A 19,182-nucleotide genomic window follows, 5' to 3' on the forward strand; every position below is an offset into this window, starting at 1 on the left:
GGCAGAGGAAACAGCAGGAGCACAGCGCTGGCGGCCTGGGTGGGGAGGGGAGGGGTGGGGAGGAGAGCGGCATGGTCAGCCAGGGACCTGCATGGAGCTCCCACGGCCAGGTGACACTCAGCAAGCTCAGATCCTTTTACAAATAACCAGCTGCTTCTAGGAGAGAGATTAGTCCAGATTCCCTGGGAGCTTTAGACTTTCAGAGTCAACAAAGGATAAATGAATGCATCACTCCCTACTCTTTCGGAGAACACATGTCTAACCGCACCGGCCGCACCTTTGAGGCTGAGATCAGATGGAGCAGCTGAGGACCCAGAGTGATCCCGAATGAGCGACTCCGGGAGCTGGGTGAGACGGGGCAGCAGGGAGGGTGGCCGCCATCCATCATGACCTCTGGCCTTCCCGTCCAGCCTCTTCCAGCACTGTGTGCCCCCGAGCTCTCCTTACTCTGGGGACGGCAGGAAGGCTGAAGCCAGGAGGCTCTCAGGTATGTCATGAGTCAACCTGGGCAGAAACGGAAAACGAAGGAGAAAGGAGCAGGTGGGAGGGAGGGAAGACCTGGAGGGCCATGGGGAGGCTCAGGACAGGGGTGGCCCCAGCCCATCACTGGGCACCTCACTGAGACATCACACGAGGGCTTCGCTAGCCGCCCCTGTCTCCCCAGGGCAGAGAATGTGGGCAGCCCAGGCAGAGCTGTCCTGATGCCTACACCCTCAGCACCCAGCCCTTCCAGCTATGCCACAGGAGGCTCATCGAACGGTGCGGAGAGAAGCGAGGAACAGGCCACGACTCACTGAAGGTCTCCAGAGGCGTCTCCCGACCAGCCGCGGAGCCTTCTGGAAGCATTTGGTCCGTGTGCTCCTCTGATGCCGCCAGAGCTAGGGCTGGCACCTCCCGCAGGGAAACAGACAGCATGCGGCCGGAGGGGCGGGTGCCAGGCCTAAGAAAGCGGCAGCCCTCCAGGAAGCTGAGCCCCATGACCAGCCCGGCCCATGCCCAACAGCCGGCTCACCTCTCCTCCTCTCCTCCAGAGCCTCCCTGGCACAGCTCACAGTGGCAATCCGGGCAGACTCTCCTGGGAACGCCACAGCTGCCAGATGCTGCCCCATCGGGGACACAGAGGGTGAGCACAGACCCAGCACAGCCCCACACCGATGCCCGCGGCAGGGGGTGAGCGGAGGCAGTGCCCTCCCTTCAAGGAAGAGCTTGTTCAATCTTTCCCCAGATTCTAGGTTCTGGGAGCGCAGAGGGCAGGGCTGGCTGGGGCAGGACTCAGGGACTACCTGTCTGTTGTCCAGCTCGGCCACTGACCATGACACTGGGCAGGTCCTCTTCCCTCCAGCTCCACAGAGCAGGGCTGGGGGCTCTGAGGAAGGGAGGAGGGCCACCTTCTTCACTGGGCCCATGATCCTTTAGGGGCCCAGAAAAATGTTGTAATTTTCTTTTTCTTTTTCTTTTTTTTTGAGACAGAGCCTCGCTCTGTCCCCCAGGCTCAAGTGCAGTGGTGTGATCTCGGCTCACTACAACCTCTGCCTCCCAGATTCAAGTGATTCTTGTGCCTCAGCCTCCCGAGTAGCTGGTATTACAGGCACCCGTTACCACACCCAGATAATTTTCGTGTTTTTAGTAGAGATGGGGTCTCACCATATTGGCCAGGCTGGTCACAAACTCCTGGGCTCAAGCGATCTGCCTGCCTCAGCCTCCCACAGTGCTAGGATTACAGGAGTGAGCCACCACAACTGGTTGGGATAAGCCTATTGATGGGGAGAAAAACCCCATACACACACACACACACGCATGCACACACGCACACACACACACATGCACACACACACACGCACACACACGAACCAAGGAGAGATGATTCCAGATTAACCCATTTTTTGTAGAAGTCAAAGGTTTTGCAGTGCCAGGATTTTGGAGCACACTTCCTATAGAAACAGAACAACAGGATGTATGTACATATGTGTAGAGAGAGACAGAGAACCACATACACACAGATGATAAGGATTTGGCTCATGTGATTTCAGAGGTTAAGTCCCAAGATCTGCCGCAGTCAGCAAGCTGGGAGGCCCAGGAGGGTGGACCACATGGTTCGTCTGAGGCTTGAGACCCAAGAAGAGCCAGCGTTCAAGTTCAAAGGCAGGAAAAAGCCCATGTCCCAGCCTGAAGATAGGCAGGCCGGAGAATTCTCTTCCTCTGGGGAGGGTGAGCCTTTCTGTTCTATGCAGGCCTTCAACTGACTGGATGAGGCCCACACTAGGGAACACAGTCAACTCTTCTCACTGGTACTCTACTCTACTCCACTGGTTTAAATGTCAAACTCGCCCACAAACACCCAGAATAATGTCTGAACACACATCTGGGAACCCCGTGGCCCAGTCAAGTTGACACATAAAAGTACCCAGGTAAGGCTGGGCGCAGTGGCTCAAGCCTGTAATCCCAGGACTTTGGGAGGCCGAGGTGGATGGATCACCTGAGGTCGGGAGTTTGAGACCAGCCTGGCCAACATGGTGAAACCCCGTCTGTACTAAAACTATAAAAAATTAGCTGGGCGTGGTGGCAGGTGACTGTAATCCCAGCTACTCAAGAGGCTGAGGCAGGAGAATCACTTGAACCCGGAAGGCAGAGGTTGCAGTGAGACAAGATCACGCCATTTCACTCCAGCCTGGGTGACAAGAGTGAAACTCCGTATCAATAAAAAACAAACAAACAAAAACTCCACACCCAAAAAAAGGGACCCAGGTAAGACTCCAGTGGACATGAGGGCTGGAGGATCTCCCCCCCGTGGCTCTGACTCCAAGGGCAGAGCTAAAAGGGCAAAGGCTGTCACTGCCCCAAGCTCTGAGAGCTTCAGCCAGGTTACAAGAGACACAGGATAGTGCCGGGGAGGAGTGGCTCTTGGCAGAGCCAGGGCCACCTCCAGAGGGCTCCACCTTAGGGGGCTGCTGCTTGACTTCACTCTTGGGTGTACACGGGCTGATATGGTTTGGATCCATGTCCCCACCCAAATCTCATTTTGAATTGTAATCCCCAGTGTTGAAGGCAGGGCCTGGCGGGAGGTGACTGGATTCTGCAGGTGGTATTCCCGTGAATGGCTCAGTACCATCTAATATGGTTTGGCTGTGTCCCCACCCAAATCTCGTAATCCCCATAGTCCCCGTGGTGAGTGGGACCCAGTGGGAGGCAACGGGATCATGCGGGCAGTTCCTCCATGCTGTTCTCATGATATTGAGTTAGTTCTCATGAGATCTGATGGTTTTACAAGGGGCTTTCCCCGCCCTCACGCTGTATTTCTTCCTGCTGCCATGTGGAGGGCCTGTGTTTGCTTCCCCTTCCGCCATGGTTGTAAGTTTCCTGAGGCCTCCCCAGCCATGCTGAACTGTGACTCAATTAAACCTTTTCTGTTTATAAGTTACCCAGTCTTGGGTATGTCCTTAGCAGAACGAGGATGGACTAATACACCATTCCCCCTTGGTACTGCATAGTGAGTGAGTTACCAAGAGATCTGGTTGTTAAAAAGTGTGTGGCGGGCCGGGTGCGGTGGCTCACACCTGTAATCCCAGCACTTTGGGAGGCCAAGGCGGGCAGATCATGAGGTCACGAGATTGAGACCATCATGGCTAATATGGTGAAATCCCATCTCTACTAAAAATACAAAAAATTAGCTGGGGGTGGTAGCACCTGCCTGTAGTCGCAGCTACTCGGGAGGCTGAGGCAGGAGAATTGCTTAAACCCAGGAGGCGGAGGTTGCAGTGAGCCGAGATTGCACCACTGCACTCCAGCCTGGGCGACAGAGCAAGACTCCATCTCCAAAAAAAAAGAAGGAAAAAAAAAAAAGTGTGTGGCAACCTCCCTCTGGCTCTCTCTTGCTCCTGCTCTGTCTTCCACCATGAGTGAAAGCTCCCTGAGGCCTCCCTGGAAACAGATGCCGCCATGCTTCCAGTAGCCTGCAGAACCGTGAGCCAATGAAATCCGTTTTCTTTATAAATTACCCAGGCTCAGGTATTTCTTTATAGCAGTGCGAGAGCAGACTAATACACTGGCCTGGCAAAGTGGAAAGCGCAGGGCTTGGCAGCCAGACAAGGACTTCACTTTCAACTTGGGACTAAACATGCACTCAGCAGACATGAGATGGCTCTGCAGATGGAGCCGGAAGGGTCTCCCTTCTCTCCGAAGCCCCTGTTCTCTCCATCAGGAGTTGCACCAGGCCTCTTGCCCTCACTGGTTCTCAGAGCTCAGAGAGGGCAGGCAGCAGGTTTTCCTCTCCCTCGTGTCTCTAATCAGACGTAAAGCGGCTGGGGCCAGTGCAGAGACTCGGTGAGGGCTCATGATGATTTGTCACTGTCAAAACTGGGTCCTGTCCTGGTGACAGTTTCTTAAGCCCAAAGGCAAGGTCGGAGTGGGAAATAGTCTGGTTGCTTCTATCTGACGGCAGGACAGGTCACAGACAGCACACCGCAGGGGACAGAGCTTTACTTGGAACAACCTCAGATTCTCTCGTGGGGAACAGAAGCGACCACGAACATGGAAGCTGCCGCCCTCGGCACAGCCAGCAGGCACACCGGACCAGACATGAGCTACTGCAGGGCACATCCCCGATGGCACCTGTGCCACAGGTCACAGCAGCCCCGTGATTTGGATAGAAGAACACCTGAGTTCCTAAGTAAATAACCAGTGTTACTTTTCTTCAAGACAAGCTAACCTGTCTAAAGCCGTTCACCAAAAACAAAAACAAAAAAACAAAGAATAACAAACCTTTTTATTGTAAAATAAAACACAGAATATAAAACACAGAAATGCACAAGCTGCACAGAGGACCCCAGGAGCCCGGGCTGCCCAGACCCCACACCACACACAGCCTCTGCCCAGGGAGGAGCCGCCTTCTGGCTGCTGTGATGATCACTTCCTCGCGTTTTAAAACTTACAATAGATCTGCTGTAAGGAAAAGAAAGGAATTGGGTGGGACATTTCCTATAAATTAAAGACACAGCTTTCTGGCCAGGCAGGGTGGTTCATGCCTGTAATACCAACACTTTGGGAAGCTGAGGCGGGTAGATCATCTCAGGGGTTCGAGACAAGCCTGGCCAATACGGTGAAGCCCTGCCTTTACTAAAAACACAAAAAAATAGCTGGACGTGGTGGCATATGCCTGTAGTCCCAGCTACTCAGGAGGCTGAGGCAGGAGAATTGCTTGAACCCAGAAGGCAGAAGTTGCAGTGAGCCGAGGTCGCACCATTGCACTCCAGCCTGGACAACAGAGTCAGATTTCATCTCAAAAAAAAAAAAAAAAAAAAGATAAAGATAAAAAGCCCGAGCCTTCTGACTTCAGTTTCCCACAGTGCAGTTCAATGGGTTCCTTGGTCTCTATTTCTTGCAAATTGGCAGCTGGATTCACAGACTGGATCTACCCAAGGTTAGATAACAAAACTCTAGCAAGACTGTAGATCTCTAGGAGACACAGGACATCTGCTTGTCTTTTGTGTGTGTGATCTTAGCAGCTGATGCTTAATACCTGTATCTATTTATTCATCGGGATTACGGAATGATGTTATTCTATCATTTCTATAGTTAGTGAAAGTTGGAATACTTTCATAGATACTAATCTTCATCTATTGTGCATTTAGGAAAGGCTGGGATAAATGCTTGCTTCTTATTTACCAGTTTTCAAAATAATTGGTTCCCTATCATTCAGAATTACATTATATATTAAAATTATGAACTCATGAATCTTAACATTCAATGGCGTCCTGCAATTATTATTATAGGACGATAATAATTGGGACAAGTTGAACTCGTCTCGTTGCTGGCCAGTGAAAGCCTCTTTGAGTCTGCTGAGTCCTTTTGACATGAACCTATTTTTTTTATTTTTTATTTTTTGAGATGGTCTCACTCTTTCACCCAGGCTGGAGTGCAGTGGCACAATCTCAGCTCACTGCAACCTCCACCTCCCAGGTTCAAGTGATTCTCCTGCCTCAGCCTCCCGTGTAGCTGGGATTACAGGTGCCCGCCACCACGCCTGGCTAATTTTATATTTTTAGTGGAGAGAGGGTTTCAACGTGTTGGCCAGGCTGGTCTCGAACTTCCGGGCTCAAGCAATCTGCTACGTTTGCCTCCGTAAGCCACTGTGCCCACCCTCTGATAGTCTTTGATCGCTTCTTTCCCAACTGATATATGACAAGACGTCCCAGGCTCATCTGGTACATTTCCTGTCCCAGACCTGGAATGAGCCATTTTAACAGGAACACCTGGGTTCAATCTGGATGCTAGAGATTCTCTTTGTAATGGGCTTGTTTCTAAGTAAATTCACTTAAATACACGCCCACACACATTTAAAGATAAAAATACCTGAGTTCATATTAACCTTCCAATTCAAATCTGAGATTACAGGGCTTCTTTTTATTTATTTATTTTTTTGAGATGGAGTCTTGCTTTGTTGCCCAGGCTGAAGTGCAATGGCACAATCTCAGCTCACAGAAACCTCCGCCTCCCGGGTTCAAGTGATTCTCCTGCCTCAGCCTCCCGAGTAGCTGGGATTACAGGCGTGCACCACCATGCCCAGTTAATTTTTGTATTTTTAGTAGAGATGGGGTTTCACCTAGCCAGGCTGGTCTTGAACTCCTGACCTCAGGTGATCCGCCCACCTTGGCCTCCCGGCTATGGGATTACAGGCGTGAGCCACTGCGTAGGCGACTACAGGGCTTCTACTTAACTGCTCCCTGCTGTATCTTCCACACAGAGAACCTTCAACACAGGACCCCGGGGAAAGCTGGCTGAGGACAGCCCCTAATTACTCACTTGTTACCATACAAAAACTCAGCATAACAATGTTAATGTTGCCACTAATATAACCACTAAAACAACAGATGTTTGCAAATGTTCCCCCTATTCTCCTCCCACTTTAAAACACAATTTCCCAGGCCAAGTGTGGTGGCTCAAATCTGTAATCCCAGCACTTCGGGAGGCCAACGTGGCAGGATTGCTTAAGGCCAAGAGTTCGAGACCAACCTAGGCAACACAGCAAGACCTCATCTCTACAAAAATAAAAATAAATTAGCTGAGTGTAGTTGCACATGCTTGCAGTCCTACTTGGGCAGCTGAGGCAGAAGGATCATGGGAGCCCAGGAGGTTGAGTTGGAAGCTGTAGAGAGCTGTGATTGTGCCACTGCACAGTCTGGGTGACAGAGCAAGACCGTCTCAAAAAAAAGAAAAAAAAAAAAAAAAAAAAAAAACCGGCCAGGCATTGTGGCTCACCTGTAATCCTAACACTTTGGGAGGCCAAGGCAGGTGGATTGCTTGAGCCAGGAGTTCGAGATCAACTTGGGCAACATGGTGAAATCTCCTCTCTACCAAAAATACAATAATCAGCTGGGTGCAGTGGTGCATGCCTGTAGTCCCAGTTACTCAGGAGGCTAAGGCTGGAGGATTGCTGGAGCTTAGGATGTTGAGATCACAGTGAGCCATGATTGGTCTACGGCACTCCAGCCTGGGCGAGAGCAAGACCCTGTCTCAAAACAAACAAAAACTTTTGTGTGATCAATACATTGTTGGAGCCACTACACACTGTCCCCTTGCCCTCATTAGTCTTGGCTGCACAGATGAGCAGGACCCTGAGCCCACCGCCAGATCTCATCATGGCTCTCCCCGACACTACCCGAAGCCCAGTTGCTGGATAGCTCAGGAAGGAAAGGTGGCAGGCCCAAGCTGCTGCACACTGATAGCTTTATCAGCGCCAACCTTTTTTTTTTTTTTTTTTTTTTTTTTGAGATGGAGTTTCGTTCTTGCCGCCCAGGTTGGAGTGCAATGGCGCAACCTCGGCTCACCACAACCTCAGCCTCCCGGCTTCAAGCAATTCTCCTGCCTCAGCCTCCCGAGTAGCTGGGATTACAGGCCAGCTACCCACCACCACTCTGGGCTACTTTTTGTATTTTTAGTAGAGATGGGGGTTTCACCACATTGGCCAGGCTGGTCTCCAACTCCTGACCTCAGGTGATCCGCCTGCCTCGGCCTCCCAAAGTGCTGGGATTACAGGCAAGTCAACGTGCCTGGCCTGTATCAGTGCCCTTTATACTTGGAAGTCAGTTTTGCTGGATATAAAATTTTTGGCTTACTCTTTCCTTGAAAAGTCTTAATTAATCCATTTTCTTCTGGCAGAAAGCTCAGTCCTCAAAAAAACTTGATTCCCAGGATGCCCCAAGGATTTTAAGTCCAGCACTTTTCCTAAAATATTCTTGGTGTTGGTCCTTCTCAGGCCCTCGTTCTTTCAATGGCACCCATGTGTTTGCTTATTTTCAACAGCATCCCTTTTGAAGGCTTTCCATCCTTTTATTTTGATTTATAAAATCATCCTCATTTTTCACTTGGCATCGTTTTTTCACTTTGTGTTCCCTCTAATTTGTCTCAATTTCTGAAAGGATTCCTGCATTTCTAATCTTTCTTGAGTTCTGTCACTTCATTTCTGAGTTTTTCTGACTCTGATTATGCTTTTCACATTTCATATCATTTAATGCTTTTTAGTTCATTTAAAAAATTATTTTTGAGCTGGGTGTGTTGGATCACGCCTTTAATCTCAGCACACTGGGAGGCCATGGCAAGAGGATTGCTTGAGCCGAGTTTGAGACCAGTCTGGGCAACACAGCAAGCCTTGTGTTTAAAACAAAATAAAAAATGGGCCAGCACGGTGGCTCACGCCTGTAATCCCAGCACTTTGGGAGGCTGAAGTGGGTGATTACGTGAGGCCAGGAGTTCGAGACAAGCCTGGCCAACATGGTGAAACCCCATCTGTACTAAAAATACAAAAATTAGCCAGGAGTGGTGGTGCAAGCCTGTAGTCCCAGCTACTAGGGAGGCTGAGGCAGGAGAACTGCTTGAACCCAGGAGGCGGTGGTTGTAGTGAGTGGAGATCACGCCACTGCATCCAGCCTGGGCGACACAGCAAGACTCCGTCTCAAAAAATAAAAAATAAAATACAAAATAAAAATAAAACAAAAATAGTTTTTGAATGTGTTTTCTTTGGTCTGTTTTGCAGGCATGCCTTTCTGGCTTGCTTTCATTGTTGGTGGGAGTGTTTCTCTACTCCCCAGTCTGAGCCTTCTATAGGTTTGACTCTGCTACTTTCCTGATGCTCAGTTTTATGGAAAAGTATTTCATAAACATTCAGAATGAAGTATGCTTCAAGAAAGCTGCTCTAATTTTGCAGTGCTCCCTCTCTGTTGTTTTGTGAAACGTTTAAAACACCACGTCCCATCTGCTTTCATGGTTGCCCTCATGACCCTCCCAGGTACTTGCACAGACTTGGTCCCCATCCTGCTTGACTTGATTCACTCCAAGTGGTGGAACATGCTTTATTTCCGCACTGTGAGGTTCCTTCCAGAAGTGAGACTTGGCACGTCAGTCCAGGGAGTCCAGAGGCAGGGCCTGGTCTGCTCCCCTCAACCCTATCCTCTCTCCAACGGCCTCCATGTCCCCAGGCTCCAGGTGCAGCCCAGTTGGTCCGTGTCACCTGCTGAGCACACACTGGCCTTCCCCTGGGGTTCATGTGCCTCCCACTGGGGTTCATGGGGCCTCGTGGCTTCTCCTGCTCTCCCATCCATCAGACATTGTGCGTGTATCCTCTGCGTTCTCCTCCAGACACAGATAACCTATGGGTCTGGTAGGTCTGGGAACTATTGGTGGTTTACCCCAACACGCCTCTAGTTTGGGGTTTATGGGGATACTTTATCACCTAGTTTTGCTGTAAATGATGTCCATAGGTTTCTCTATTATTGGCTACAAAACATGTAACAAACGCCGCCATTTCAACCATTTTAAAGTGACAATTCAGTTGTCTACAGGTTTTGGGTTTTGCAGTCTAGTTGTACTACCATCTTCCCAGAATCCCTGGCTTTCCAAGGCCTTTGCTTTTCAAGTAAAACTGATTCCAACTGGTTTGTTTCATGATGACATTAATAAGAACGCCTCCACCACAACTTAAGAACCGGAAGACAACCTATGGTTTGGGCTCTGCCAAAGCTCTGCAGAGATGGAGTATTAAAGGAAACATGATGTATTTTAAGAATCATCACATTGGCCGGGTGCAGTGGCTCACGCCTGAAATCCCAGCACTTTAGGAGGCCGAGGCGGGTGGATCATTTGAGGTCAGGAGTTCGAGACCAGCCTGGCCAACATGGCAAAAACCCATCTCTACTAAAAATACAAAAATTAGCCAGGCATGGTGGTGGATGCCTGTAGCCCCAGCTACTCAGGAGGCTGAGGCAGGAGAATCACTTGAACCTGAGAGATGGAGGTTACAGTGAGCCGAGACTGTACCACTGCACTCCATCCTGGGTGACAGCAAGACTCTATTTCAAAAAAACAACAACAACAACAAAAAAAACAAAAACACAAAAAAACACAACAACAACAAAGAACAAACGCATTACTAATGGTTTGGTGGCCCAATATAAACACGCTGCTGTTCAAGATACTCCATTTCTGCGTGGCCCTTTCTGAAGGTGGTCAGGAGACATGGGCTGGAGGATATCATCCTATAACCCTCGCTGACTTTCCAAGCTGCCTCTGGCTTCCACCCTGAGAACCGGATCGCCAAGCCAAAAGCTTGGTAACAGCAGGTCCAACTTGACAACAGACACAGAAATATGAGGACATAAAGGGAATCCAGGTAAAAGGCCTCTTCCTTCCTTCCATCGCAGGTTGGCTGAGTCATCAAACTTCAGCACAGCTAAGATCCTGCCTGCCTGTCGACACACTCACAGCCCAGGCCCAGTATGGACGTGCAGGGCACCCTCGGTCTCCCCTGCTTCCCACCCAGGTGCCAGCCAGACCCCTTGGCTGTGTCCTACCAAGGACTGACTACTAGGAAAGTCAATGATCCTGCAGTTCCCAGTTGGGGAGGAACTGGCTTCTGCACCTTGGCACGCTGCCCTGAGCTGCCTTCTGGTCTGCCCTGAGCTTCACCAAGCCAGCAGCCTGCTCTGCCCGCTGAGTTACGACCGGAAGACCCACTGACTGGCAGGGGAGTGGAGATAAGGTAACCTAGGCTTCTAAAGGTCCACACCTGCCTATTTTATTTTCTTGGAGGTGCCTGATGAAAGCAATCCTTTTTATCACGACAGAAGCATCACAGCGGGGACCGCCCCATCACAGCGATGTCTGATCTGGCTGCGCTTAAGAAAAACCATGTCATGTCTTCTTACAGAAGCGAGGATTTCAAACACTGGGTTCGCTTCTGCATCAGCAAACATATGGCTGTGACCTGAGGATGGGCCACTCACCTGTGAAACAATCCCACACAAGCTCTGGCTTCAGAAGCTCTCTTCTTTCTTCAATCTCTAAAATTCTCCTAAGAATTTCAAACTATTCAAGGGAAACTGGTGTTTCACAATAAGAAAAAGACATTCTTTTCTTTAAACAGTTCACATTTATTATTGATAACAATAAAAAAATCTTTTAAAGACTATCAGTATTGTATTACCAAGTGAGGTAATATGTTTACAAAACATTTACAGAATTTGATATGCAAATAACAAATTTAGGAAGGAAAGTGAATTAAGACATAAGTAATAGAGGGAAAATCAAAGAATCATTAGTACTAAGAAACGGGAAATGACAGCAGCGTTTTAAAAGAGTGGCAAGGTACTAAAAGTAGAGACACGATGCCAACTGCATCCTCAAACCATAGCTGCCCCAGAATTCCCTTACAAGGGGAGTGAGCCTGGATTACTCAGGAGGAAACCCTGTAAGCATTTGTGCCGTCATGTGCTTTGAGCTCTTCACGATGCACTAAACTCTTTGGGGAGAAAAGAATGCCACTCCCAAATCAACTTAAAAAGAACAGATCTTCAGCCTGGGAGGGGGCAGGGGATGGCTGCAATTCAAACAGTTCTATAAACATCTCTGGGCACATGAGGACTGTTCAGTGAAGCATTTTCTTGGCAGCTGTCAGCAAAATCGCCATCTGAGACACAGAGAAAGAGAGAAAGAGAGAGAAAGCAGGGACCATCTTCAGGTCCTTGTGATTTGGGAATAGGAAGCACCGGGTGGAAGCAGCACAGATGCACTACTAACCCTACCTACTAACCCTACCTACTAACCCTACTGCGCTTTCTGGAAGCAAGGCTTCGGGTACCACTGAGGAGCTCGATCTCTAAGAGCAAACACACAAATGTGGTCCAAACGCAGGCGATCACAGCAGAGGCCCCAGGACATCTACAGTGTGCAGGCAGCCACTAGGGCAGACCCGGCCGGGCCAGAGGGCTGCTTGGTCCCTCCCCTGCCCTCCTGATCCCTGCACGGGGCGCACACAGCCTCCACACAGCTCTCCAGTCACGCAGCACCCACCCAGTGCCTCCAGAGCGGAGCTGAGACGGCACAACCAGGATTTCCATGCCTACCACGCACACAGGTGACAGCCGCGTGGGGTGTGGCATGACAAACACGTCCTCTGCTGCACACAGAAACACACGTTCCATGTCCTTATTGTGGAGGCCATCCCCTATGCAACTTCCGGACAGATTCTCAAATAACCTGCTTTTCCCATAAAAAGCTGAAAAAATAAGGGCCTGTACCAGCTAGAGCAGGCTTTAAAATCAGGAATTAAACAGAAAATGTAAAAGGCAAACAAATCCCATATTCTGATTTGCTTCTATGAAGACTCCTTCATTACTCAAACTAAGTTTCTACTCACCCCGTCCCCCCAGCACCCCCACCGTCATGCACACATGCACACACACAGTACATGCACGCACACACACGCATGAGTCCGCAATTCCCATGTACACAGAAGCAAGGCTCCTACACACCACAAGCCACCCTGAAGTGGACGCGGGAGATGCTGCTTAGCTATTAATAAAACCCCGTGGACAGTGTCAAGCGGCAAATGTGACTTGCTGGTTCCAAGACGGCCTCCTAGCGGCTGAGGACAACGAGCCACCAGAGGGCACAGAGGAGATGGGCTGCACCGGGCTGGGAACTGACTGCAGGTGAGAAGGGCGGAGCGGAAGGAAACAGGGAAAGAACCCCCCACCCAAGTTCACATACAGAAAAATCCTGCTCTAAAAAGTATCAAAGAGATTTGAAAAGGACGAAAGAGAAGGTCACGTTTAACGATGGCAGCATTTTCCTAGAGTCACCAGGAGTCCCCGAGAGCCCACTTCAGGACAGTGGGTGGTGTGGGTGGGTCTGGCCCTGGGGCAGGGTGCTCCGCAGGTGGCCTCTGAATCCTCAGAGGAAAAGGGCCTCAAGGGCTGGCCCTAAGTCCACAGACCATCTCGACTGTGGCTGGAGGCGTGGGGGCCGCAAGGCAGCTTGGGGGCAGCGAGCTGGCAGCTTCCGTCCTGGGTGAGGAGGGGCCATCTCTGGACGGTGTCACAGGAATTCATTCACTAATGGACAATGTGGAGTTCGTTGGAAAAATTTTTTGCATCTACATCTGAGACCACGTCAATCCTTTAATTGGTATAGAAACTACTTTTCTTTCGAGAGAGCCCTTGTGCTCTGGTTTGATTTTGTGCACAACGTATACAAAATCTATGGCTATTGAGTTAAGTTAGGATCAGAGTTAAAACTACCTGCCAAGGTAGTTTTGGGATCAAATGACTACATTTACCATCTGAGAGCTATCTGCTATCTAGAGGTGAGAGGAGTCTGTACAATGTCGCCCTGGGTGGGCAGGCGCAGCTGGCTGTCCGAGGAGGGGCGGCCGTCACACACTAGGTGCAGGCAGCGTGCACTACCTGGAGATCATGGAGCTGGAGTGGGACTGGCTGGAGGAGGTGGTGGCGGCACTCAGCTGGGAAAAGCCGCTGTGGCTGGACTCCAGGCTCGTCATGGAACCTCTGTAATGGCACAGGGAGGGGCGAGGCGTGAGGACCACCCTGCCAACCACCCGCCTGCCCACACTGCCTGCTGGACTTCGTGGCCCACCCTGCTCTCTGCTCACTTCTCAACCCCATCAGTGCTTGCAAACGGGGGATGGACCTGAGTAACCCACCCAGGGGGCCGGCTTCCCACAGCCTGCACACAGACGGCAGCGTGAGCGAAAGCAAAGGCAAAGTCGGCTCTGTCTCTGACACTCTCCCTCTGCAGACATGCAGGGAGTGACAGTGCCAACAAATGACCCCCAAGCCACTCCCTCCTGGTCCCCCGAGCATCCCCGAAACCCGACGCCACTGCTGATCCTGCACACGGCGTGGGACTGCAGCCTCCCTCCAACCACGCCCAGCCGTCCGCAGCACCTGCTGTGGGGAGAGCGGCCGCACCTGAAATCCTCCGAGCCGATCACCTCGGTGTAGTACATCACTTTACACTTGTGTGAAGAGACCTGCAGGGATGCGAGCACGTCGTCCACCCGGGGCAGGCTGCTGGCAGCGCACGCGGGCATGCTGTGGAATTTCCACTGCAGGATGTAGAAGCCCGGCCACCTGGTCACATGGGAACCCTAGAACAAGTAGAGCAGTGGCAGCTGAGGGCAACCCACTTCCGACCCCTGGCCCGCCACAGGCTGTGACAAGCGCCAAGGGGGACTGTCTTTAGGATTTCATGTAGCTACAGGAACTATCTCAACGGGATTCAGAACTTATTTTGCTTCACCGGCAGGTTTCACAATGTCCTTCCCTCTACTGAGTGTAGTCACTCCCGGGTGCTGGGAAGCCCAGAGGGACAAGCTCCGTGTCCGTGGCCCTCACGAGGCCACCCCAGCCCACCCCACCTATGGAGGCAGGAGCCTGGTGGGCTGGTGGTGCTCATGCTGGAGGGCGGGCTCAGCACAGCCTCCCTGGACCCGGCCTCACTTTCTCTGACATGCTGCCAATCATCCAGCATGTTCAGGGCTGAAGGTGCGTCACCCTAGAGAGAGACGTCAGTCCGCGGAAAGCTCCTTCTCCATTCTCTCTGAAATTCGTGACTGTGGTAACACAGCTTAGCTGTTGTTTTTAAAATGGACAAAGGATTCTTTTACTCTGCCTCTAAGACCACTGAAACACTGACAAGGCTTACCCCTGAAAACTGTAAAGGCAGCAAAATGATGCATCTATTATGAAGGCCAGAAGCAACCCCCGCCCCCGCCCCAAGGCTACTGTGAGCATAGGCACCCAAAATAACCAGCCACAATGTGAAAAGGGAACTGAAAGCATTTGAAACAAATTAGGAGGTTTGGTAATGAGAGTTAATAGTTCTCTAAATACTTGTCCCTCTTACTTCTATTTAGGGTGATTTTCCTTTGAAAAAGACAAATGCAACCCGGTGAAATGAGGCTGGGGGGAAAATCCTCTGAAGCCCAGCTGGGCCTGTGCGTGCGATGCCTTCCCTTCCTGTCACACGCTGCTTTTGGGAAAAGTCACAGATTCTGTCCAAAACCACTGCGAGGCCTGAACTCTTTCCTGGGAGACCCACTTGGCCTTCTGAGTCCCTCTGCTCCCCCAGGCGAGCTGCTCCTCCACAGGCAGTGCCTCAAAAGCTACACAGGGCTGCTCATGGAGCGAAGCAAAGACTCCTACTCAAGACAGAATCAGCAGCCGCAGGGAGTCACAGATGCGCGGTCTGCCCGTGTGTGGTTTTACCTGCACGCTTTCTCCTTCTTTGCAGATCAGCGGCGACTCCACCATGCTGTAGTCGCGGCCCAGCTGCCAGACTTTGTCTATGAGCTGCACGTTGTTCCCACCTGGAGAGGTGATGCTGTGGGCTCCCAGGGAGTCCTTTTTGGCTGGCTGTGGCGACCTCTTGGAGTGATAGATGTTAAAGACAATGTCCCCTTTGCACACGTCGAAATCCCAAGTGATAACTGACGAGGCATCCACGATCTGAATGAGAATCTGAAAAAGAGGCAGCGTCAGGCGGCCACGATCCACGAGCACCAGGCCACGTGCTGCCAGCGCACCGTCCCCCCAGGGGCTCCGGCGTGCAGGTGCTGAAGCTGGGGAGGGAAAGGCTGAATGTGTACGGACGGATCCCTTTCCCAGAGTCACACGCCACCATCCATTCAACTGCTGGATCCCGCTACGTGTCACGCACCAAGCTCTGTGCTCTTTGTGACCTGCACCTATAGGCCCAAGATCTCCCATACACCATCTTCAGACACACTCTAAGAGGCCAGGTCTTAGTAACACCAAACACTGTGAGCTCACACGAGTGGTTCAGAGGATTGCCCTCGGCTGGAGAGAACAGAAGGCCCTGGAGAAGGTGAGAGCTAAAGAAACAGCAGGCGGGGGAGCCGGAGGACAGCGTTCCCTGCGAGCGGGAAGCAGGGGCACGGAACCGGGCCTCCCGTGTGAGGCTCGCACGGGAGAACAGTGGCGAGGCTGGGTGAGTGGGATGAGCCCCTGGCATGGTAGAGGTGGGGTTGAGGCGGTCAGCCCCTGGATGCTGAGAACCAATCGAAAACTGAACTTAGACACAGCGCCGACAGAGCTTCCCCACAGGGAATGATCAAAGTTAGTTTCAAAGATTAGTGAGGGAGGGACGTGAGAATTAAAATCAGCTGTGCAGAGTTCTGCCCTCACTGAAAACTCCACCTAAGGAAGCAGCAGAGCCAGGCCGGCGGCCCCTCTCGTCAGCCCACTGCACACTGCCTGCCGTGCCCTTCGGCAAGTGGCTGCTCTACAAGCCGGGCTCCCTTTCAATCCCGCCACTGCCACCTCACCACTGAAATGCCACTTCGGAATGTCCTTCCACGGCAGATTCAGTGAGGTCCAAGAGTCCTGTCTAAGAACAGCAGGCAGCACTATGTGGCACAGCCTGCTCTTCAGCAAAGCGGCTCCCCAGGCAGCTCCATCCTGAGGCCTCAACCCCCTGTGCTGGCGGCACCTCTTTCCTGCATTCACAGTGCGGCCTCTGCTTCAGCCTGCCTTTAGGTTTGTTGCCATCTCGGATCTGTGCTTTATTTAATAGGCAAAGCAGAAGTGAAGTTTTTACCATGTGGATGTTTACGATGCCCGATTCACATGAAACACACTGCATCCCAAGTTCTTGAAACATGGACAAGAGCGATAGTGCCTGACAAACAAGGAACAAGGACTCGGCCCCTGGAGCCTGCCCTCCTGGTAAGAAACGAATACAGAGAATCCTCAAGACGTTATGAAATCTGAGATTCCCCTGCGTGTGTATCTACAAGTAAGGCACACCAAATCTGTCTCTGCTCGTTCAAACCATGGCAACAGCATTCCCTTATCCACCTGCCTGCAAGCACCAGGTGAGCTGCTCAGGAAGACACCCCAGCAGAAGCCACTGGCGGATGGCTGACCCAGGCGCCACCACGGCAGGAAGCAGGCCGTAGTCAGCTCCTGACCAGCACCATTGCCCAAGCCAGCACCACATCCTCACCGAACACCTGCTCCGCACAGAGCGTCACCGTCCTCTCCAACAACTCTGGGCCACGAACCTTGACCTAGCTGAGAAGGGAGATTCCGGTGCAGGCCCCTCCTGCTTCAGGTCACTCGTGACGCTACAGGACAGACAGACGGCGTGCACAGGACCGCGGAATGCCCGGCTTCTCTACCGAAAGTGACAGCGAGAAGGAACACAGGAACATGCTCCTTGCTCCACTAGACTTACAGAAACAGGAAAACTCCCAAAATATCTATAAACAACCAAAATTCAGTCAAGAAAAAGCAGCAAATGGGCCAGGCACAGTGGCTCACACCTGTAATCCCAGCACTTTGGGAGACCGAAGTGGGTGGATTACCTGAGGTCAGGCGTTCGAGACCAGCCTGGCCAACATGGTGAAACCTCTCCTCTACTAAAAATACAAAAATCAGCTGGGCATGGTGGCGGGTGTCTGTAATCCCAGCTACTTGGGAGGCTGAGGCAGGAGAATTGCTTGAACCCGGGAGGCGGAGGTTGCAGTGAGCCAAGATCGAGCCACTGCACTTCAGCCTGGTCGACAGAGCGAAACTCTGTCTTAAGAAAAAAAAAAAAAAAAAAAAGAAAAGAAAAAGTAGCAAATGAAGCCTGTTCAATATAACCATGAAATAAACTAAATTCAGGAGTTAAGTGCTGCAACAAGGAAAGATTAGCTATTCCTATCTCTGCGTTTGGTGGCTTTAGTAAAATGGAGGTCAAGAGATCCATTTCCTTTCCAGGCACTCTGACCAAGCACCGCTAGTTTCTATTCTGAGAGAGACGGGCTCTTCGATGTTGACATTTACTGAAACTAAGTATCGAGTGTCAACAAAAGCCTAAAGACAAAGAGCAGGAAAACAAGTGGACTTTTCTGAAAGAAAGGCTGCCAGGAAGCCCTGCGAGCGCCAGGCTCTCTGCTGAGGAAGGGCCCGCCCAGGTGCCGGAAGGCGGAGGACCTACCTCGTGCGGGGCTCCTTTGAAGACACTTGCAGACTGGTAGATGGTCTCAGTCCAGAGCTTGAGGTCTTCGTTCTCCAGCTCCTCCGCAGTCCGGTACAGAGATTTGGGGACCAGTCCGCCCTCTGGCACTTCGCACTGGAAGCAGAAACACAGTGGTGAAACCTGTGCAAACACAAACCAACCCCACGAAACCCCGACACGCCAGCCAGCACCATCCTCCTGCGCTTAACTCCTGGAAGTTGCTGAGAAAACGGAAAACACTGGCAGGGTCGTAAAATACTCTGCACTGCTGAGCAATATGTTTTTAAAAACCACTTAAATACATGTGTTTTACTTTGCATAAACAGGAACAAGTTGAAGCTGAAGTAGCATAGAATTCCTACTAACACGCGTGAGGCACTGCCCCCAGTTACTGAAGCTGGCTCACAGAAGCACTAGCGTCTTTATAATGCTCTATAAAGGAAGCGTGTTGGCCGGGCGCGGTGGCTCAAGCCTGTAATCCCAGCACTTTGGGAGGCCGAGACGGGCGGATCACAAGGTCAGGAGATCGAGACCATGCTGGCTAACACGGTGAAACCCCGTCTCTACTAAAAAATACAAAAACCTAGCTGGGCGAGGTGGCGGGCGTCTGTAGTCCCAGCTACTCGGGAGGCTGAGGCAGGAGAATGGCGTGAACCCAGGCGGCGGAGCTTGCAGTGAGCTGAGATCTGGCCACTGCACTCCAGTCTGGGCGACAAAGCGAGACTCCGTCTCAAAAAAAAAAAAAAAAAAAAAAAAAAAAAGCGTGTTACTTTAAGAGTTTTGCTCTCAATAGCCACAGGCATCATTTTTATGGTAGGAAATTATAGTCAAGATATAGAATCAATGAATAATGTTTTGTGTCTCAAG

General features: G+C 51.2%; 3 protein-coding genes across 14 annotated transcripts in view; 2 read left to right on the forward strand and 1 right to left on the reverse strand.

Annotated features, from left to right (window-relative positions):
* MXRA7 (matrix remodeling associated 7) overlaps positions 1–19,182 on the forward strand; it is a 1,130,960-nt gene that overhangs the window by 598,144 nt on the left and 513,634 nt on the right. The window lies entirely within an intron of this gene.
* Positions 1–19,182, forward strand: part of JMJD6 (jumonji domain containing 6, arginine demethylase and lysine hydroxylase) — a 1,042,475-nt gene that overhangs the window by 548,419 nt on the left and 474,874 nt on the right. The window lies entirely within an intron of this gene.
* Positions 11,400–19,182, reverse strand: part of SEC14L1 (SEC14 like lipid binding 1) — a 76,229-nt gene continuing 68,446 nt past the window's right edge. Inside the window, exons 14-18 of the mRNA XM_050764250.1 lie at positions 18,295–18,429; positions 15,558–15,809; positions 14,259–14,437; positions 13,734–13,835; positions 11,400–11,956 (exon numbers count right to left, since the gene is read on the reverse strand). Coding sequence (XP_050620207.1) covers positions 11,941–11,956; positions 13,734–13,835; positions 14,259–14,437; positions 15,558–15,809; positions 18,295–18,429 — 684 coding nt within the window. The 3' untranslated portion in view covers positions 11,400–11,940. The remainder of the gene's footprint in view (positions 11,957–13,733; positions 13,836–14,258; positions 14,438–15,557; positions 15,810–18,294; positions 18,430–19,182) is intronic.

Source organism: Macaca thibetana, chromosome 16, assembly GCF_024542745.1.
Source record: "Macaca thibetana thibetana isolate TM-01 chromosome 16, ASM2454274v1, whole genome shotgun sequence".
In the NCBI taxonomy this organism is placed as follows: domain Eukaryota; kingdom Metazoa; phylum Chordata; class Mammalia; order Primates; family Cercopithecidae; genus Macaca; species Macaca thibetana.